At 37.0% G+C, this 17,299-nt stretch overlaps 1 protein-coding gene across 3 annotated transcripts in view; it reads left to right on the top strand.

Annotated features, from left to right (window-relative positions):
* The window catches only part of LOC141441816 (mediator of RNA polymerase II transcription subunit 25-like), a 28,603-nt gene extending 13,221 nt beyond the window's left edge, over positions 1-15,382 (top strand). The window contains exons 12-16 of one of the 3 annotated variants that reach the window (XM_074106692.1): positions 2,375-2,548; positions 3,880-3,963; positions 4,277-4,435; positions 9,550-9,612; positions 14,117-14,207. In XM_074106692.1, the coding sequence (XP_073962793.1) occupies positions 2,375-2,548; positions 3,880-3,963; positions 4,277-4,435; positions 9,550-9,588 (456 nt within the window). In that variant the 3' untranslated portion in view covers positions 9,589-9,612; positions 14,117-14,207. Of the gene's footprint in view, positions 1-2,374; positions 2,549-3,879; positions 3,964-4,276; positions 4,436-9,549; positions 9,613-14,116 lie in introns of all 3 variants that reach the window. The other 2 variants (XM_074106690.1, XM_074106691.1) reach the window with 2 other exon arrangements.
* The last annotated feature ends 1,917 nt before the right edge of the window (positions 15,383-17,299 follow it).

The raw sequence follows: 17,299 nt of genomic DNA on the forward strand, positions 1-17,299 counted from the left end.
TGAATAAGCACACGGGGTATTGATGCCGTCTCTGTTTACTTTGCCCGAATAAACAGCGACGGCATGGCATTTATCTTCCAAATAAAATTCACCAATGAAACGGACCCTAAAACTTACAGTAAAACTTAGTTACGTGGTGAAATGACAGGACACCTAAAATGGCCGCCATTCAGCATGAGTCGCCACATATCATATGCAGTTCCGCTGGTTTTTTGTGATGATTTAATGATGTTTAAACTGGTCAAAAGCCGTGGTGGCCTAGTGGTTTCACCTATCGCCTCTCAAGCAGAGGGTCGTGGGTTCGAACCCCGGCTCGCACCTCTGAGTTTTTCGAAATTCATGTGCGGAATTACATTTGAAATTTACCACGAGCTTTACGGTGAAGGAAAGCATCGTGAGGAAACCTGCACAAGCCTGCGAAGCGATTCAATGGTGCGTGCGAAGTTCCCAATCCGCACTGGGCCCGCGTGGGAACTATGGCCCAAGCCCTCGGATCTTGTTCTGAGAGGAGGCCTGTGCCCAGCAGTGGGACGTATATAGGCTGGGATGATGATGATGATGATGATGAAACTGGTCAAAACATTGTAATATATATTCGAGCGCCATGCGAATACCGAGAGTACCGAGTCACAAGACAACACGTAAATTTGTTCTGTTCCGCTTATTACAATTCTAAAAGGTGGTAAAAAGTGAATTTATAACTACAACACCCAGTTAAATTGAAACCGTGAAAGTGTGCAGTGAAATAGTTTTTACTTCACAAAAATTTGACCAACACTTTAGAAGATACAAGTGAATTTATTCATAGTAAAATCATTTAAATTCTCAATAACTGACTTACGACAAATTCATAGTGCTCTTTGATGCATCGATAACCGGGAGGCCTTGGAATTGCAATCGGCTCCCGCTTGCCGCTCGACGCCCGAGGCGGCACGTAAAAGGTCTTACTAACTACAGCATACGGTTGTTAATCGATTAGCACCCAACCAACATTTATAAATTAGTTTACTTCTCAAAACGGAAATGAGCGTCCAGAGATCACCAACCCAATTAAAAACGTGTGACACAATATCGTCCGCAATGCGTGCCGGTGGATCGCAACCAGATCTATCAAAAGTATCTACAGTATCTAGGCCCGATACAGACTCGAAAATTACATTTCGAAAGCGTAAAAAGCACGCTGATAGGGACTGCACGTGCAGTGAGGGCGTTGAAGAGATCAAAACAGAAATGGCTCGCATCAGCTCCTTGCTGGAAAAGTATGTTAGTTCGAACGAGCAGATAATGCAAAAGATGCAAGACAGCATTAATGAGATAAGGGCCCAAATCACCGACATGAAGTCGTCAACCGAGCAAACAATAAAAGTGATGCAAGTCAACGTAAATGGTGTAATGACACAAATTAATGACATTAAATCGTCAACTTCTACCATTTTGACGGAGCAGAAGGACCTAAAAATTCATGTAACTAAATTAGAAGAATCAATGTGCGTAAATGGAGAAAAAATAAAATCAATAGAATCGGACTTTAACACTATTCAACGTTCCACAGTAATAACGCCTGCAAAATTCGGTAATCAGTCACATCTCGGAGAGCAGGTAATTAGAGAAATACAAAATCGCAACCACAGGGAGAAAAATAACGTACTAGTCTAGTAGGACTACCCGAAACAAACCTGCCCAGCGCCGATGAAAATATGGCCAAAGACGAATGCGATGTACTGTGCATAATTACCTCATTGAACATAGATATCCCAAAGAAAAAATTTAAACAAAGTTTGGTCATTGTCAAAGTGACTTTTCAGGGGATTTCAAGGTATGGGCCCGCTAGAAATATTATGTAAAGTTCTGTTGTTACCATATTTTTTTCTATTTTCGATAAAAGAGCTCTTTTTACGGGAGACAACTTACAAGTCGTCTTTTGACCGAGAAGTAGTACGAAAACAGTACTCTCTTTGTAAATTAATATATCAAATCCTAAATGCCGAAGTAAAGATTTTCATCAGTATATTAAAATATTTTACCTAGCAGTGGGACATAATACAGGCTACATAAAAAAATAAAAAAAAATAAAAAGAAATGCAGTTTTTTAATGGGAAGTCGATTTCTGGCAAATGTGGAAAGAATAAAATATCTTGAATTCTGCAAATGTTTTTTTGATAACGGCAACACCTTTGTTTACATTTTTTCCATGGGATAAAAATCCGGGTTTAAAACGTCGAGAAAGCAATGGCGAAACTAATCTTACTATCAAATATTTCTATGGAGCGCCAACAATAGTCTACTAGTAGCGCCAACTGGCCTGTCATGAAGACCCTCATTGGTATCAAGTGTCCCATATGATATTTATTATTATTATTTTTTATTATTCCAGCAGGGCATGATGAGCATGGGCATGGGTCAGCAGCAGCAGCATCCGCCGCAGCAGCCCGCAGGCGGCGGCAAGGGCCCGCGGCCCTCGCAGCTGGACGGGCTGGAAGCGGCGCGCCAGCAGAACTTGGAGAAGATACAGCAGCTGCAGCAGACGTTGGAGGCGGCGCATCAGCAGGTGAGGCCGCCTTTCTACCAGAGATGTGTGAGGTAGCTAAGCGGTGCGAGGGTGTGGAACGTTGTGACTGTTTCCACCAGAAGGGAATGTGCGAGGTAGCAGAGCGGAGCGAGGATGTGTAGCGGGCTCTGTTTAGACGTGGGGAAAAGCGTTACATTTTGATATCAGTGACTGACGATCCCGTTCCAAAAAAGTCACGGTGAAAACTCATCGTGACTTTGTCACGCCTGTTACTCGTGTTACTGCATGATATTTGTGACACGTCACGGTCCTGTAATGAACGTTTTTTTGTTACACTGTTATTTCAACTCGACTATGTCACGCCTGTTACTCATATCACCGTATGATATTGTCGCGGTGCTATTATAACCGTGTTTTTGTGACACCGTTATCACACAAGTAATTGATCCAAAATAACCTTCACACTTTTACAGGCTCAGGATTGTCGCACACTACTCCACAGCGTTGTGATTTGAGTAACAGAGACTGCGCTAGGCGCTAGGAACATTAGGAACATATGTGATTTTGTAACGTTGTTCTTTTGTGAAAAGTCACCGTGACACCTTTTGTCACCGTGACGTTTTTTATCCCCCATATCTATCTGTTCAAATAAGCGAGCCGACTGAGTACTTCGCGACACATCCCTGGCAACACATTCTTCACACACATCTATCTCTTGTTTTGTATGTAGAAAAACCTCGCTCCACTCACTTTTTTCCACCCGAGCTGTGCTAAGCGAGGATAGGTAAATGGAATGTTTCTATTGGTCAATGAATAACACATTCCTCGCAGCACATCCTCTCACATCTCTGTTGGTAACTCCCAGAAATCGCACATCTACATGGTGTTAAAGAAATCCTGTACGTTAATTTAACCCACGTTAAGGCTACTGATTACTAATACGATACTAATGGAAAAACATTAAAATTCGATAATTAAAAAATATACTTTGTTCAGACATATCTTCTTGTGACTCAACTTCCATACAAATCTTAAATTAAATTATTTATTAATATTTTTCCACTTGTATGAGTAATCAATCAGTCTGTGTGTAGGTTAAATTATCGTACAGAATCGTTAATGCTATATGCCTTGTACACTTTATAAAAAAATATTTTTTTTTAAAATAAGTTTCTGTATAAAAAGAAACATTTTTAACCTTGTTAGGCCCAAAGTCCTAAATTTAAGACATACGTCAAAGCAAGTGTCAACTTTTGCTGATTGACATTAAAATTTGGTCAAAAAAAACAAGAACAAACAGGGCAATTATAATAATAACTTTTAAAATTTTTAAAAGACGACTATATAACTTGTTGTGATGTATGCATCAGGAGGCGCAGTTCAAGAGTCAAATGGACATCATGTCGCACCTACAGGCTGCGCAAAAGCAAGAGCAGCACTACAAACAGCTGGAGGTGAGTACATATCTCGGTACTAACTAATAATAATAATTGTTATTAATTATTATCCCGATATTTTCACGGGATAGGGATAAAATCTTGAAATCCCAACCATTCGGTTATGACATAGGTCATGCATGAAATTTGACAATTGAATTCAAAATTTGGCATTGTTGATGAAGACAATGCTGCCATTTTTGGGAATGCCCATGGGAATTTAATAAAATCCCTGATTTTCGATTCCGGGCTTATGGGGAGCCTCTCGGGCCTTTCCAGAGCATCCGCCCCTGAAGACTAGGCTGTAAAGTGGCGACACGACACGTTTCAGGAGCAACAGCGCCAGCATCAGCTGCAGCAACAGATGCAGCAGCTGCGCGGCGCGGCGCAGGCGCACCCGCCCCCGCACCCGGCCCCGCACCCGCCCCCGCCGCGCATCATGCGCCCCATGATGCCCTCCAACCCCGGCCTCAGACATCTGCTGCAACAGGTAACACACACGCACACACACACAGCTACACACACAGACAGACACATAGATATAAGATATACACACACAGACGCATCGTAACAATAAACTACAGATATAGCGCATAATGTTTTTCCATCGGGGATATTGGAAAAATGGAAGACAGCACCTGAAGTGTCAATCAGTTATTGTATCAAAAGAGTGACATTTTCAGATCCATGAGAGCACTATAGATGCGAACATTTCCGATAAAGTACGATCATAAACCATTATGCACTATTACACTGCTAAAGGTGAAATTCTGAGCAAAGCGGCTCAGCCGTCAGTGTTATAGTCTTCCAAATATTTCCACTAGCCTGCTGCACGCCTGGTACCGGCGACTCCGTCCACGTAGAGTTTGTTTATCGCTATACTGCAGGAGCTATGTAATTTTCCGGGATAAAAACTATCCTATGTCCTTCCCCGGGACTCAAACCATCTATATACCGAATTTCATCTAAATCGGTTCAACGGTCTAGGTGACAAACAAACAGACTTGCAAACTTTCGCATCCCACTAATATTATAAATGCGAAAGTTTGTAAGTCTGTTTGTTTGTTTGTTACTTCATCACGTCTAAACTATTGACCTGTTTTAGATGAAATTCAGTATACAGATAGTTTGAGACCGGGAGAAGGATATAGGATGATGTTTATCCCGGAAATTTGCATAGTTCCCGCGGGACAGAGTTAAAGGAATTTTACGCGGACGGAGTAGCGGGTAACGGCTAGTTTATAATATTAGACGGATTTTATACTAGACTTAGGGGCTGTTTCACCATCCATTGATTAGTGTTAACTGGCGGTCTCTATTTGTTTTGTTCGAGTAGACGGAGACGGCATCACACCTAACCGCCAGTTAGAACTAATCAATGGATGGTGAAACAGCCCCTTCAAACTTACTATTATTAGCTAAATACATATCTCCGATGGTTAAGACTGACTGTCGCTCTGTTACAACGTCATTGGCTGCGAAGCTGTTTTGCTCCGAATTCCAGCTTGACAGAAGCGTAAGCGAAACATCACTGGTGCTGATGCTACGTTTCCCATAGCATTGTTTTTATTTTATAACCTAACCTTAGAAGTGATGGTCTTACTGCTCCTATGAGACGTCAACTTATTTTTAAACGCTGATTAATATAACGTCGGTGAAATTTTCAATGTCAGATCAGTACAATGTTAGTACTGTTCTGACAGTGAAAATTGTACCTTATGGAAAAAGCTAGTTATGCGCTATTGCAGTATCAACGACGACATGTGTTTCCTTATCTCACTTTTTTCACTTTAGAGTTTTTAAATTTTCAACTTGAAAATATTTTTTTTAAACTGTTAATGAAATATTTAGATTACCGATTACCTTGTCTATAGTCTAAAGACGTGAGCTAGTGAGGCCATCTACTTCTGCAGGTTTCGTCATAGTTTTAGATGTAGTGTACAGTTTACGGACATAGTAACCATTATGCCATTCATAAAGCTTGTCCACTTCGACTTGTAAATATACCATGACTTTTCGAATTTTAGCTTGTTAACCAATTTCTTAAGTCCATTTTGCTTTGTAAATCACTGCAGTACAATATAGACTTCATATATGTGTTCCAACTAATATTCGGTTTGGATTTGCTGACCTCACTGTCAAGTTTAGATATGCTAGCTGTAAAAATGTGGAATTTTGCGGAATAGAAAGACGATAAATTGTACCAATGACTCGAACTCAGAATCTCTTCATTTTAGTTGTGTATGACCTACTGTTTTTATAAATATTGTCTCATATTTCTTATTAAAAAGGCCACAACCAAAATAATATAAAAAAATCGGAAGAATACGTATTTTTAGTAAGTATACGGTATTCTTCAAACTTTTATTATGGACAACGGTAGCCAGCTAAAAGTCATGAACTGCAGGAACTTTTCGCTAGTTATAAAATACCTCACGTTCATTTTTCGCCTAAATATTGTCCGTAAGTAAATTCTGTCGAAAGTTACAACCGTATTTTAATGCTGGCCATTAGTTCGTTTGTAGAAAACGATCACAGAAATTGTGATCTATGTACGAGTACATATACTGTCAATCGTTCAAAAGTTAACTGGAAGAGACCCCTTTAACGGATAAGTTCGCCTTTGTACATCTTATTATCTTGTTATCTGTTAATTACATGTGTTTTTGTACAATAAAGAGGTTACAATACAATACTACTTTGTTGCTCAATTCAGATTTTTTAAACTATTTCAAAGAAGGAGTTTGTTAATTTTTCTGTATATATTTTTATCTGTCTGAAGTATTTGTCAATGAAGTAAACTTGACGCGCACACATTTAGATCACACACGTCTTTATTCACTAAAATTACTGCGCTATCGCCTCACATGCTATGCAAAGCGTTCATGTCGCAGTGCTTTTCACAAAATGTATGTGCTCAAAAACGATTCCAATACAAAAAAGGTCGAAAATTACAAAAACAATTATAAACTGGCAACATTTGACTCTGGCAGCGAATGAAGTTGTCTGCAAATCCAATCTTAATGTTATTTGGAACACATAGTACCTACACAGTATAAATCCAATAAGTCATCAACAAACAAAGCGACGGATTTGCGCTTATACAAACCAAGGTTTTTTTTAGCACCCTAAGGCTTAAAACTTATTTATTTATTCCTCTTAATGGCGGCCATAAGGCTTGGGCCAATGTCAGTTAAATTAAAGATAAATATATTCTTCTTATGCATGTTGTACGGTGATTGTAGTTTTTGCAACTTGATAGCAAAATTCCAGAAACCACACGGAGACCACTTGCGCATTAAAAAATGTCAGACACAAGAGCAATATAGAATTTTGTGATCACTGTTCACTGTTAAGGTTAATCGCCGCATAAAACACTATCAAAATTATACTTAGACTAGCCAAAGAAGCAGAAATACCAAAATTAGATATCGTCTACATCCGCCATGTTCGAATGCTACAAATCGAATCCAGGCTTAAAACACCAAAGGCTATTTTAATTACAAGTCAATGTGACAATCAGCCATATTGTTTTTGTTCTGAAGTAAGAACTGTCAAGAAAAATGCTAAAAGCACTTGGTCGATTGTATAATGGGCTATACTTGGTTTGGATATGTATTTAAGTATTTACTTAAATAAACAAATTTCAGCTGTCAGACTTTACCTATCTATCATTGTAATACAAACTAGACTAGTGCATTTCAATACAGAAATGTAAATTAGTCGGATAGTTTAATGGGGAATTTCAATATTTAAGACACCAATTGACGTTGCTTTGTTTACATTTAGTTAAATACCTATCCAAAACAAGTATAGTTTCCTAAAGAATTCTAAGTCCGTCCATTAGATCATCAGAAAATATAGGACACGTATTTTTTCTTTTGTCAATTAAACAAAAAACCGACCAAGAGCGTGTCGGACACGCCCAAGATAGGGTTTCGTAGCCATTAGGAAAAAATCAAGTAATATTTTTCTAAGGATTTCGTATTGTGTACGGAATCTTCCAAGTTTAGGTATATTTTATACCTTAGGCTGCTATTTACTTACTCTTAAACTACTAATAATTCTTAAGCAATCTTAGACGTTATAATTTTCCTTGTAAATTTGATATACTTACTACCATCCTGAATTTTTTCAAATTTTTCCACCCAACAGTTTAGATTTTAGAGGGTTGCGCTCGATTTTAAAGCTGAATATTTCGCAAACAGATCACTGGATCGAAAAATCGTCTTGGCAACCCTACAATGGTTAAAAACCTATCTAACGATACCCCACACTTAGTCGAGAGAAAAAAACCGCCCGCCGTTTATGCGATTCATTTATCGCTTTTCGGCGTGACTGATATGTATATTCTTGCCAAATTACAGCTTTTTAGTACTAACGGTCTCTGAGCTTAGCCGCGGACAGACAGACAGACAGACAGATGGACGGACGGACGGACATGGACGGACAGACAGACAGACAGACATGGCAAAACTATAAGGGTTCCTAGTTGACTACGGAACCCTAAAAATGATGATGATTATAGCCAGTTAAAGTTCCGCTTGACGTAACACCGCCACACTTTCTGCGTGACGTCACAGGCTTCCACTCATTTGACGCGCTTTATCTTTGTCATATTTTGTTTGATTGACAAAAGAAAAAATATTTATCCAATATTTTCTAATAATCTAACAGACAGATTAAGGGGCTGTTTCACCATGCATTGATTAGTGTTAAATGACAGTTAAATGTGATGCTGTCTCCGTCTATTCGAACAAAACAAATAGAGACGGCATCACATTTAACCGTCAGTTAACACTAATCAATGGATGGTGAAACAGCCCCTAAATAGAATAATATTTATGCTGTGTTGTCCATACTACATAAATTCTGGAGCGCATGGGTTCGGCGTTTCGTTTGTTGATCGCATATTGTTTTATAATATGACATTTATCATTTAATGCTCAGTTAGTGGCATAGAGCTTCATCCATGTACGCTATTAAAGCAGATTAATAGTTTACCGCATTAAATTTAGACTTAATTAAATATTCATAAGATCAATACTTCTCTACCATTTTGCATTGTGTAACGGTTTTTCATAATCCTCTTTTATTTGTTCCGTTTTTAAATGGACTTGCTTGGAAAGCCTATTGTACGTTTTTCAATGAGACAAATAAAATAATGAAATACTTATAGGTACTTTGTTTTAAAAAAAAACAATTCGTCAGGAAATTTTGGAATGCCAGTTGCATCTGATAAATATTAAGAAAAAAACTTCAATGGGCTTTCGACGGTTCACTTTTAACCAGGTCATTGAATCTTTAAATACACTCATCTACAGTGCCTAGGCATATTTTTTAACCCTAGGCAGTTTTTGAGCATTTTGATACACACATTAGGTACTGCCGAGTCAAAACATCAAATTTGTCTAGGCATAATAAGTACCCCAAGACTTTTTTGACGTGTGTACATTAAATAATCTAATACACCATTTAAATAAGTAAGTTAAAATTTCACTGGCCTGCTTAAAAGTTTATTTCACAGCCTCGCTGTTTTCCCCAGTCTTATTCTAAAGCTTTGTACACACCTGTGTAGCCTTCATAACCGCACTTCATTTTTAGCAACAGCAACAGCCACGGGGCGGTCGGCCGCATATGTGAACGCGGCCTTATCCACACTGCCAAGTAATGCTTGCATCACCTTTCTACTAACCGTTTGCCTTTTATATTTCGACGTTTATGATTTAAAAAGAGTTTTAAAGTCGCCGTGTTTTGGAACGTTACTTAGACGTGTTTACGGGAATTACCTAGGGATTGCTTTTATTTTTAGCAATAGAATCAAAGTAAAAAAATCTTGATCTGTCTTTTTATTGAAAAATAATTTTACTAAATAAGTAACAATTATATTATCATTATCACACTTTCACGTGAACCGGTCATAAAATTTCTTATGCTGAGAGAAAAAAAGGAAATAAATAAATAAATATCATGGGACAATTGACACCAATTGACCTAGTCCCATACTAAGGAAAGCTTGTATTATGGATATTAGGCAACGGATAAACATACTAAAGTAGATAAATACATACATAAATACATATAAAACATCCAAGACCCGAGAACAAACATTCGTATTATTCATACAAATATCTACCCCGGCGGGAATCGAACCCGGGACCTCAAGCTTCGTAGTCAGGTTCTCTAACCACTTGGCCATCCGGTCGTCTATACTAATATATATAATACAAGTCAATTACGCAATATACAAAACTGATATGAAACTTGTATCATTTTTCTATTTTTGAAACTTCAACTTGTCTATCTAGCAAACCTTGGCTTATCGGTGATACTTGGTAATTCGGTGATACTGCATTATTATCTCACGTTGAGCTCACAACTTTTTTTTTATTTAACAATTAAAGGCTGACCAGAATTATAAAAAACCTCGCCATATTGCGGAAAACCAATAGAACTAATTTCTTGCACTGGTAACAATAAATCCAAATGTCACCTGTCAATTGCTGTCAAAGTTTAACGTTGTTTGCGCGTCGTATTTTAAAGTGTTATTTTGAGTTTTTTTGCGTTAAAATGCCGAAGATTGTCCATAACCTTGGAAGGAAAATAATTCACAATGTATAAAAGTTATTTTCATCGAAAAAGTCTGAAGGATAAGAAAATATTCCTTTAAATAACATCACCGACACTGTTGTCAAAATGACTGGTAGGTACCGTATAGTAAGTGTAAAGAATGTTGCTATATAAAACGTAGAAGTGCTGCCCTCGCGTCAGGTTTTTTATATTCCTGGTCAGGCCTTAAATCGCTGCCAACCCGATTGCAAGCATCAAAGCTTACAGCTGCCATCGATTTTACAGCTTGCATTTCCTCATAGTGAGATCTGTGTAAGATAATAAAGCAGTAAGTATCACCGATAAGCCAAGGTTTACCCTACTTACCGACACCTTAGAGCCTTTTTACACCGCGTTTTTCATTCCATACAACTCGCACGCGTACCTACCGCCTATTAGTCGATACAAACTCGCGTCGACCGTGCGTTTTAAAGTCGCGGTGTGCACAGCCTTTTATAACATGCAATAGGAGTTGTTTATAAGTATTTTACCTTTACTTCCAAAGCATTAATTCCATATCGCGATTTAGGCTAACGTCTTGATATCCACCAGAGATGTGCGAGGAAAAAATAATTTATTCGCACTCGCACGCACGTGACGGTACACGTCTAAGAAACGATTTCAAACCGGCATACAAACCGTGTCGTATCATTTCACGGCGAAATATAGAAGCGCCCTATATTGTACAGTCGAGGACATAAATATCTCTACAGCATACCGTCAAATATAGATATTTGTACATCACATCGCCCTTGTTAGTTACTGGGCTACTGGCATAAAGGTGTATAAATATGTTTATGTCCTTGACTGTACTAATAATAATAGTATAGAAGCGACTTAGTCCTCGTTAATTCATTTTGATCCATTTCGAAATTTCTGTGACATAATGTATAAATTGGCTGAGACAAGTTCCATCCAAGTTAGCTATATTGAAGATTATCTTGCAATTGCTCAGAAAAAGTTGGCAAGCTAACTTTAGGTGAAATGAAAATTCGGCGGATTGATTAAAAGTTTTCGATATACCAGCGGACTAAGCGCACATTCGCTTCTATGCATGTTATTATTTATGTTATGATTTAAGGTAATCAGAAATATATCTACGCAAATTTCGAACTACTGAATAAAAATAAAATAGAGAGAAGAAATTTACTTAGAGGGCGAAATTTACTTAGAAATATTTCTGGTGCTTACTTAGTGTCAAACTTTACTACGTCACTCTGCTTGCCATAATTGCGACCTAATAGTGAATTCACCTCAGAGTTTAGATTAAAGAATAGAAGATTGCTTAAAATATTGTGACAGAGGAATATCGGTTTTGTCGAACTAACTTGTCTTGGTAACACTAAGTAAAAGTAGCAAGTTATATTTAAAACTACATTTTGTAGGTCGTCGGTTCGATTTAATCGGTTTTTAATGGTTGAACATGTTACATCTTACAATCAATCTATTCTTTATTCTAAAGTCTTTGATTTACTGTATTTTAATTTATAAACAAACATTTTTTACATTAAAATCACATTCATCCTTTACAGTACCTACAGTATTAGGGTCCGGCTACATGCTCAACCATACTTGCGCAAATTACAATTTGCACAATCAAGCATGTGCGTTAAGACGGAAAAACGGTATACCGCACAAACGACTTTTGGACGCTGTACAGTTTTTGCGCCAAATTTCGCACAAGCCTTATATTAGACAAGTTCATCAATTTCGTGTCTTTCGTATCTGTTAAATAAAAATATTACAAATCAACAGTTTAGTTTGAACGTTTTTAGTTTCTGTGTCTTCGATTTCTAATCTTTACTTTAATGTTGTACTTATGGTCTCAAATGAGCACAGTGACGTATGGCTTCTATTACTTCACAAATATATTCATAATCTACGCGAGTTTCTGTACCTTTTTCTTTGTTAATTTCTTGTCATATCTTTAATTCGGTTTATTACGTTTTTATCGAATCTATATTAAAAATGTTTTTGGTGAAATCGCTATGGAAACTTGTTGCATGAAATTTCTTTCTAGGCCACTTATAAGTCACATTTATTAGATCTATGGCAGCTAATAGTATAGTTGGGGAACGAAATGAAAACCTCTGGACCGAAGAAAAACGCAATATTAGCAGATGGATATAATTTTCTTCCCTAACTGTAAATACAATACCTACCTGCTCATTGAAATGTAAATAAATTGTAAATATCACAGCTCAGCTCGTTCAGAAAAATTACCAAGTTATTAACTTAAGGAAATTAGAAAATCAGAATAAAAAATCTAACTTAATGAAAAGTAGCTAAAGCTAGTTTTTCGTGATGAAAGTGATCGCTAATAATAATCGTTAAGGAATGGTAATTTTTCTTGGCGTTGACCCTTTTTAGACAATGTAGCGCTCTTTAGTCAGTTATGTCGCCTTTTTACGAGTTAATTTAAAAGACTGACTCATTGTTTCACCACTTTGGTTAAGTTCCTGTTATTTTATGTGACAGATATCTATGACGCTGTCTCTGTTTATTTGTTAACGGTGTCACTGATAACTACAGTCGCCATCAGATATTTCGGAGCAGCCAAGGTGATCAAAAATATCGAAACATGATCTCTGATACCTTAGTAATAGAGTGCATGCTCCGATATTTTTGACCAACTTGGCCGCTCCTAAAATCTGATGGCGACTGTACATAGATGTCGATGCTGATAGCTGACATGACAGGAACTTACAATGAGCGGTGGAACAGGCCTTTAAATCTCGAAACATAATAGTCGTTGGTGTCGACAGAATTTCAACAAAATAAACGAAGTCTCTAATTGACAAAAAAGGCGCTACAACGGCTATTTTTTGTGGCGATATTTTATTGATAAATAATGTCATTTTCCACGCAGAAGATACTTAATTTAAATCACAAGTAGTAACAGTAGCGATTATCTCAAACAATAATAATCAAACATTTCGCACACACTTGATTAGAAAGGAATATGTCACCGTATGATTGTGAATACCGTCAGTTTATAATTGTAAATTGTCTAATAGCAGTAATAGTTAATAATCTCATTGGATTAATAAAATGAAGATTTTATATAAAATAAATAATAAATAAACAAATATCATGGGACACTTGACACCAATTGACCTAGTCCCAAACTAAGCAAAGCACTGTGGATACTAGGCAACGGATTAACATACTTATATAGATAAATACATACTTAAATACATATTAAACATCCAAGACCCGAGAACAAACATTCGTGTTATTCACACAAAAAATCCGGTGACAATTCATTTATATTCTCTCAAGCGAGGTCCCTAACTCGGACTACCTAGTTGGACTGACTTTCACCCAGTACCCTGAACGCTACTGATTTCATATATATCGCAACTGTATTACTATGAACGCATATGCGTTTTACCCACTGGATGAAAGTCAAATGGACGCTTGTACGCGTTCGAAGTACTGAAGCAGTGACGGAAATTTGAAAAAATTAAATATAACGTGTAGCCTTTTTAACAGACTTCAAAAAAGGAGGTTCTCAATTCGACTGTATGTTTTTTTTTTCACATATTATTGTCGTGTGCAGCAACCGCAGTACCGACCGGCGGGCGGGTCCCGCGCCGCGCCGCCGCAGCAGTTCGATGATGTCAACAACTACGATTTTATTTAACTCAGCCTGCGTTGATTGTAGTGTTAAACGTGCCCTATGTTGCGCTGTGAGTTCGAATTTCTTGACCACTTTCGAACGATCGCTTTAAGGGGATCCCATGCCCCAATGACCTTCGATCTGAATTCCTTAGTTTACTAATGTTTTTTGTAGCTTATTATTTTAACAACAACGGCTTTAAGCAATATAGTATCCCATATTTACTTCAAAGTTCATTGTCTTCGAGATATTTGGCATCAAAGTTGAACAATTTTAGGCCAAAAAACTGGTTTTCTGGCCATAACTTTTGTGTGAATTAGTTTCAAATGAAAACCCTCGACCAGTTTTCTCGACCAAAGACGAACCCAAATATGTAGATTTCGTATATGTTAGATCTTTCACGTCAATAGAGATACGAAATAAGTGTTTTTTCAGACAATGTTTAAAAAATCATACAAAATTAAGTATTCATTTTTTTCAAAATCCGGTAGACAAAAATGGAGATAAAAGATTGGAGAAACGATAGCCGTTTGACTTATAATTCTATCTGTAGTACAAAAGTAGGAGATACGATTCAAAACGTCAAAAATCGATGAAAACCTCGGGTAGCCCCTTAAAGGTTTCAAACTGAACGGAGGTAGTATGATGGGAGCCGCAAGGTGTTCATAAACTCGAGCATTCTGATCATCATGCATGACGTAACTTTGAGGAGGTCCACAATAAATTTACTACAATCATTTATCTTGCTTCTCTGCTAAAACACGGGAAAGTTGTTTCACTAGCAGCAGGTTTATTGGAGAGGAGACGTGAGGTAAATAAGAGTGGTGGTTCATTGCAATGTTAACCAAAAAAATTGTATCTAAAATGTTCGTATTGAGTTTAGAAGCCGAATGAATTTGTTTTTTAATCTAGTTTTAATGGCTACACGCATTTAAATTAAATGTATACATAGATATACCAAGGCTTAGAGACGGGAATACAATATTGTTTATCCCAAAAATACTTCATAGTTCCCGTGGAATAAATAGCAAGAACGGAACTCTACGCAGATAAAGATATACGTAACAACTTGTTATTTATTAATTATAATCGTTCCCATTGCTGCCAAGAAGGTCGAACTCATAGGTTCAAATGAATTATAGTAAATGTAAGGTGATGTAATTAATAACTATTAATAAGATATCAATTAAAATGTATGGACTAAAATGATCTTTTTTTGTCTCCCATTTTATTCCCTGTGGCTCACAAGTACACTGGTGCATTGTCTCCGATAGTTATATCTCTCATCGTATTGTAAATGTATTTTGTGACAAGGGTGCATTGTCTTTTTATAAGTTAGTAAGTAAGGTATATTAAAAATAAAACAAATTATTTATAAAGAAAATATTTCCTTATTCAGAATAAGTATTTGTTTGCAAATTAAGTTTAAATACGAATAAAAACAAACGATGGATTACATAAGTACGAAACACAATTTGGTACAAATCTGGCACTTGACCATGGCTTTAATAATACCGAAAAGTATGATGTTTCTTAAAACAATATTCCGGACTACGTAACTTTTTTGTTTTGAATTGTCAAATTTTATATAAAAAGAGCACATAATTTTTTACTTGTAATAAAACTGTTACATTCCACACAAATAAACATGTATTGTAAAAATCTTACATCTAAAATGTCCATTTTATGAACGAACTAAATAAATATACAATGAAATGACTTAAATAATGTATTGAAGCAATCTCACGCGATTATTTCTATTAAGTAGAAGTTTTTTTTTTAAATATAGGTAAAATAAATCAAACAAGCCTAATATTAACTAAAATCGTAATATTGTGACGAAATAAATAATATAAAAACTAAACTACTCTGATATGTCCGATTTAAACGATACAACTTTAGAATGGTCCTAGATATGCCCAAAATAAAAGGAATGATAAATAGTACAAATCCATACTACAGGAGCAGGAGTAATCGATGACAGTAAAGGTAAGTAAAATATTTCATTCCTTCGATTGTTAGTCACATGATACCTCTCATAACATTAAAATCCATAGAATTATGAAATTAATAATTTATTGTGTGGAACATTGTTCCCATTAGCACATCCCTAATTATTATTTTTTACTTAGAAGCTTTTGGCCACCGGCTCAATTCGAGATACTATTACATTCATTATTCTAAACAAATGACTATAAACTGGCCCTTTATAGTAGGAATTATTTGAGCTGTCCCGATGTCATTAACAGCCAACCTTTCAAACAAAGCCATTGTATTTTATTATGTCCTCAACTGCAAAGTCCTCGGTTTAACATGAAATGAAATATGAGATAAAATAGTTCATTGAAATAGCGACTTTATTATTTACAACAGAGAGTTGCCTGTTAACGAGATCGGGACACCTCAAATAATTCCTACTATACTACGAAGTACAAAATTTTAACTTCGTATCTTGCCGTTCCGCTGACGCTTATATTATTTAAAATAAGAGTGAGAGGGACGGTACGATACGAACTTCGAATTTCGTAGTAGCCCCCCTGAGGCCGTATTGTCGCGATCGCATTCACCATCTCTTTCTACCCTCCCTTATACCATGTGACTGAAAGTAGCGGTGAAAACGATTGTGATTGCAAATGCGTTTGGGCTTACGCTAGCTGACGCGGTTTGCACGCAGCGGCCGGACGCCTATTGAAATAGTATATTGTGTCTTAAGGGCGGTAAATAAGGAATTACGAACGAGAGTCTATTAGAAGCCCGAAGTCGAAGAGAGGGCTTTAATGAGTCTATGTTTGTAATTCTAGTACCGCTCGTGCGACATACAATGTTTTTCATCACATTTGCCAGTAAAATTTTATATTTGTAAAAGAAAAAATACAATTGTTCCAAATATTGGCGATACCTTAGGCAGCGCTCTTGCCAGCGCCGCCCTCCCCCCCGCAGCATGCGCCGCAGCGTGCGTGTGGGCCTGCTGCAGCGCCATGCACGCCATGCATGCAGCAGATCAGTACGCCCATTGTCTCATTTACCGACCTTGGGCTTCATGACAAGAAAATTTGTACGCGCAATGACTCATTTACTGACCACGGGTTTAATGACAAGCACATTAAGGTCGAGGGTTTTATT

The sequence above is a fragment of the Choristoneura fumiferana genome, chromosome 24 (genome assembly GCF_025370935.1).
Source record: "Choristoneura fumiferana chromosome 24, NRCan_CFum_1, whole genome shotgun sequence".
NCBI lineage: Eukaryota > Metazoa > Arthropoda > Insecta > Lepidoptera > Tortricidae > Choristoneura > Choristoneura fumiferana.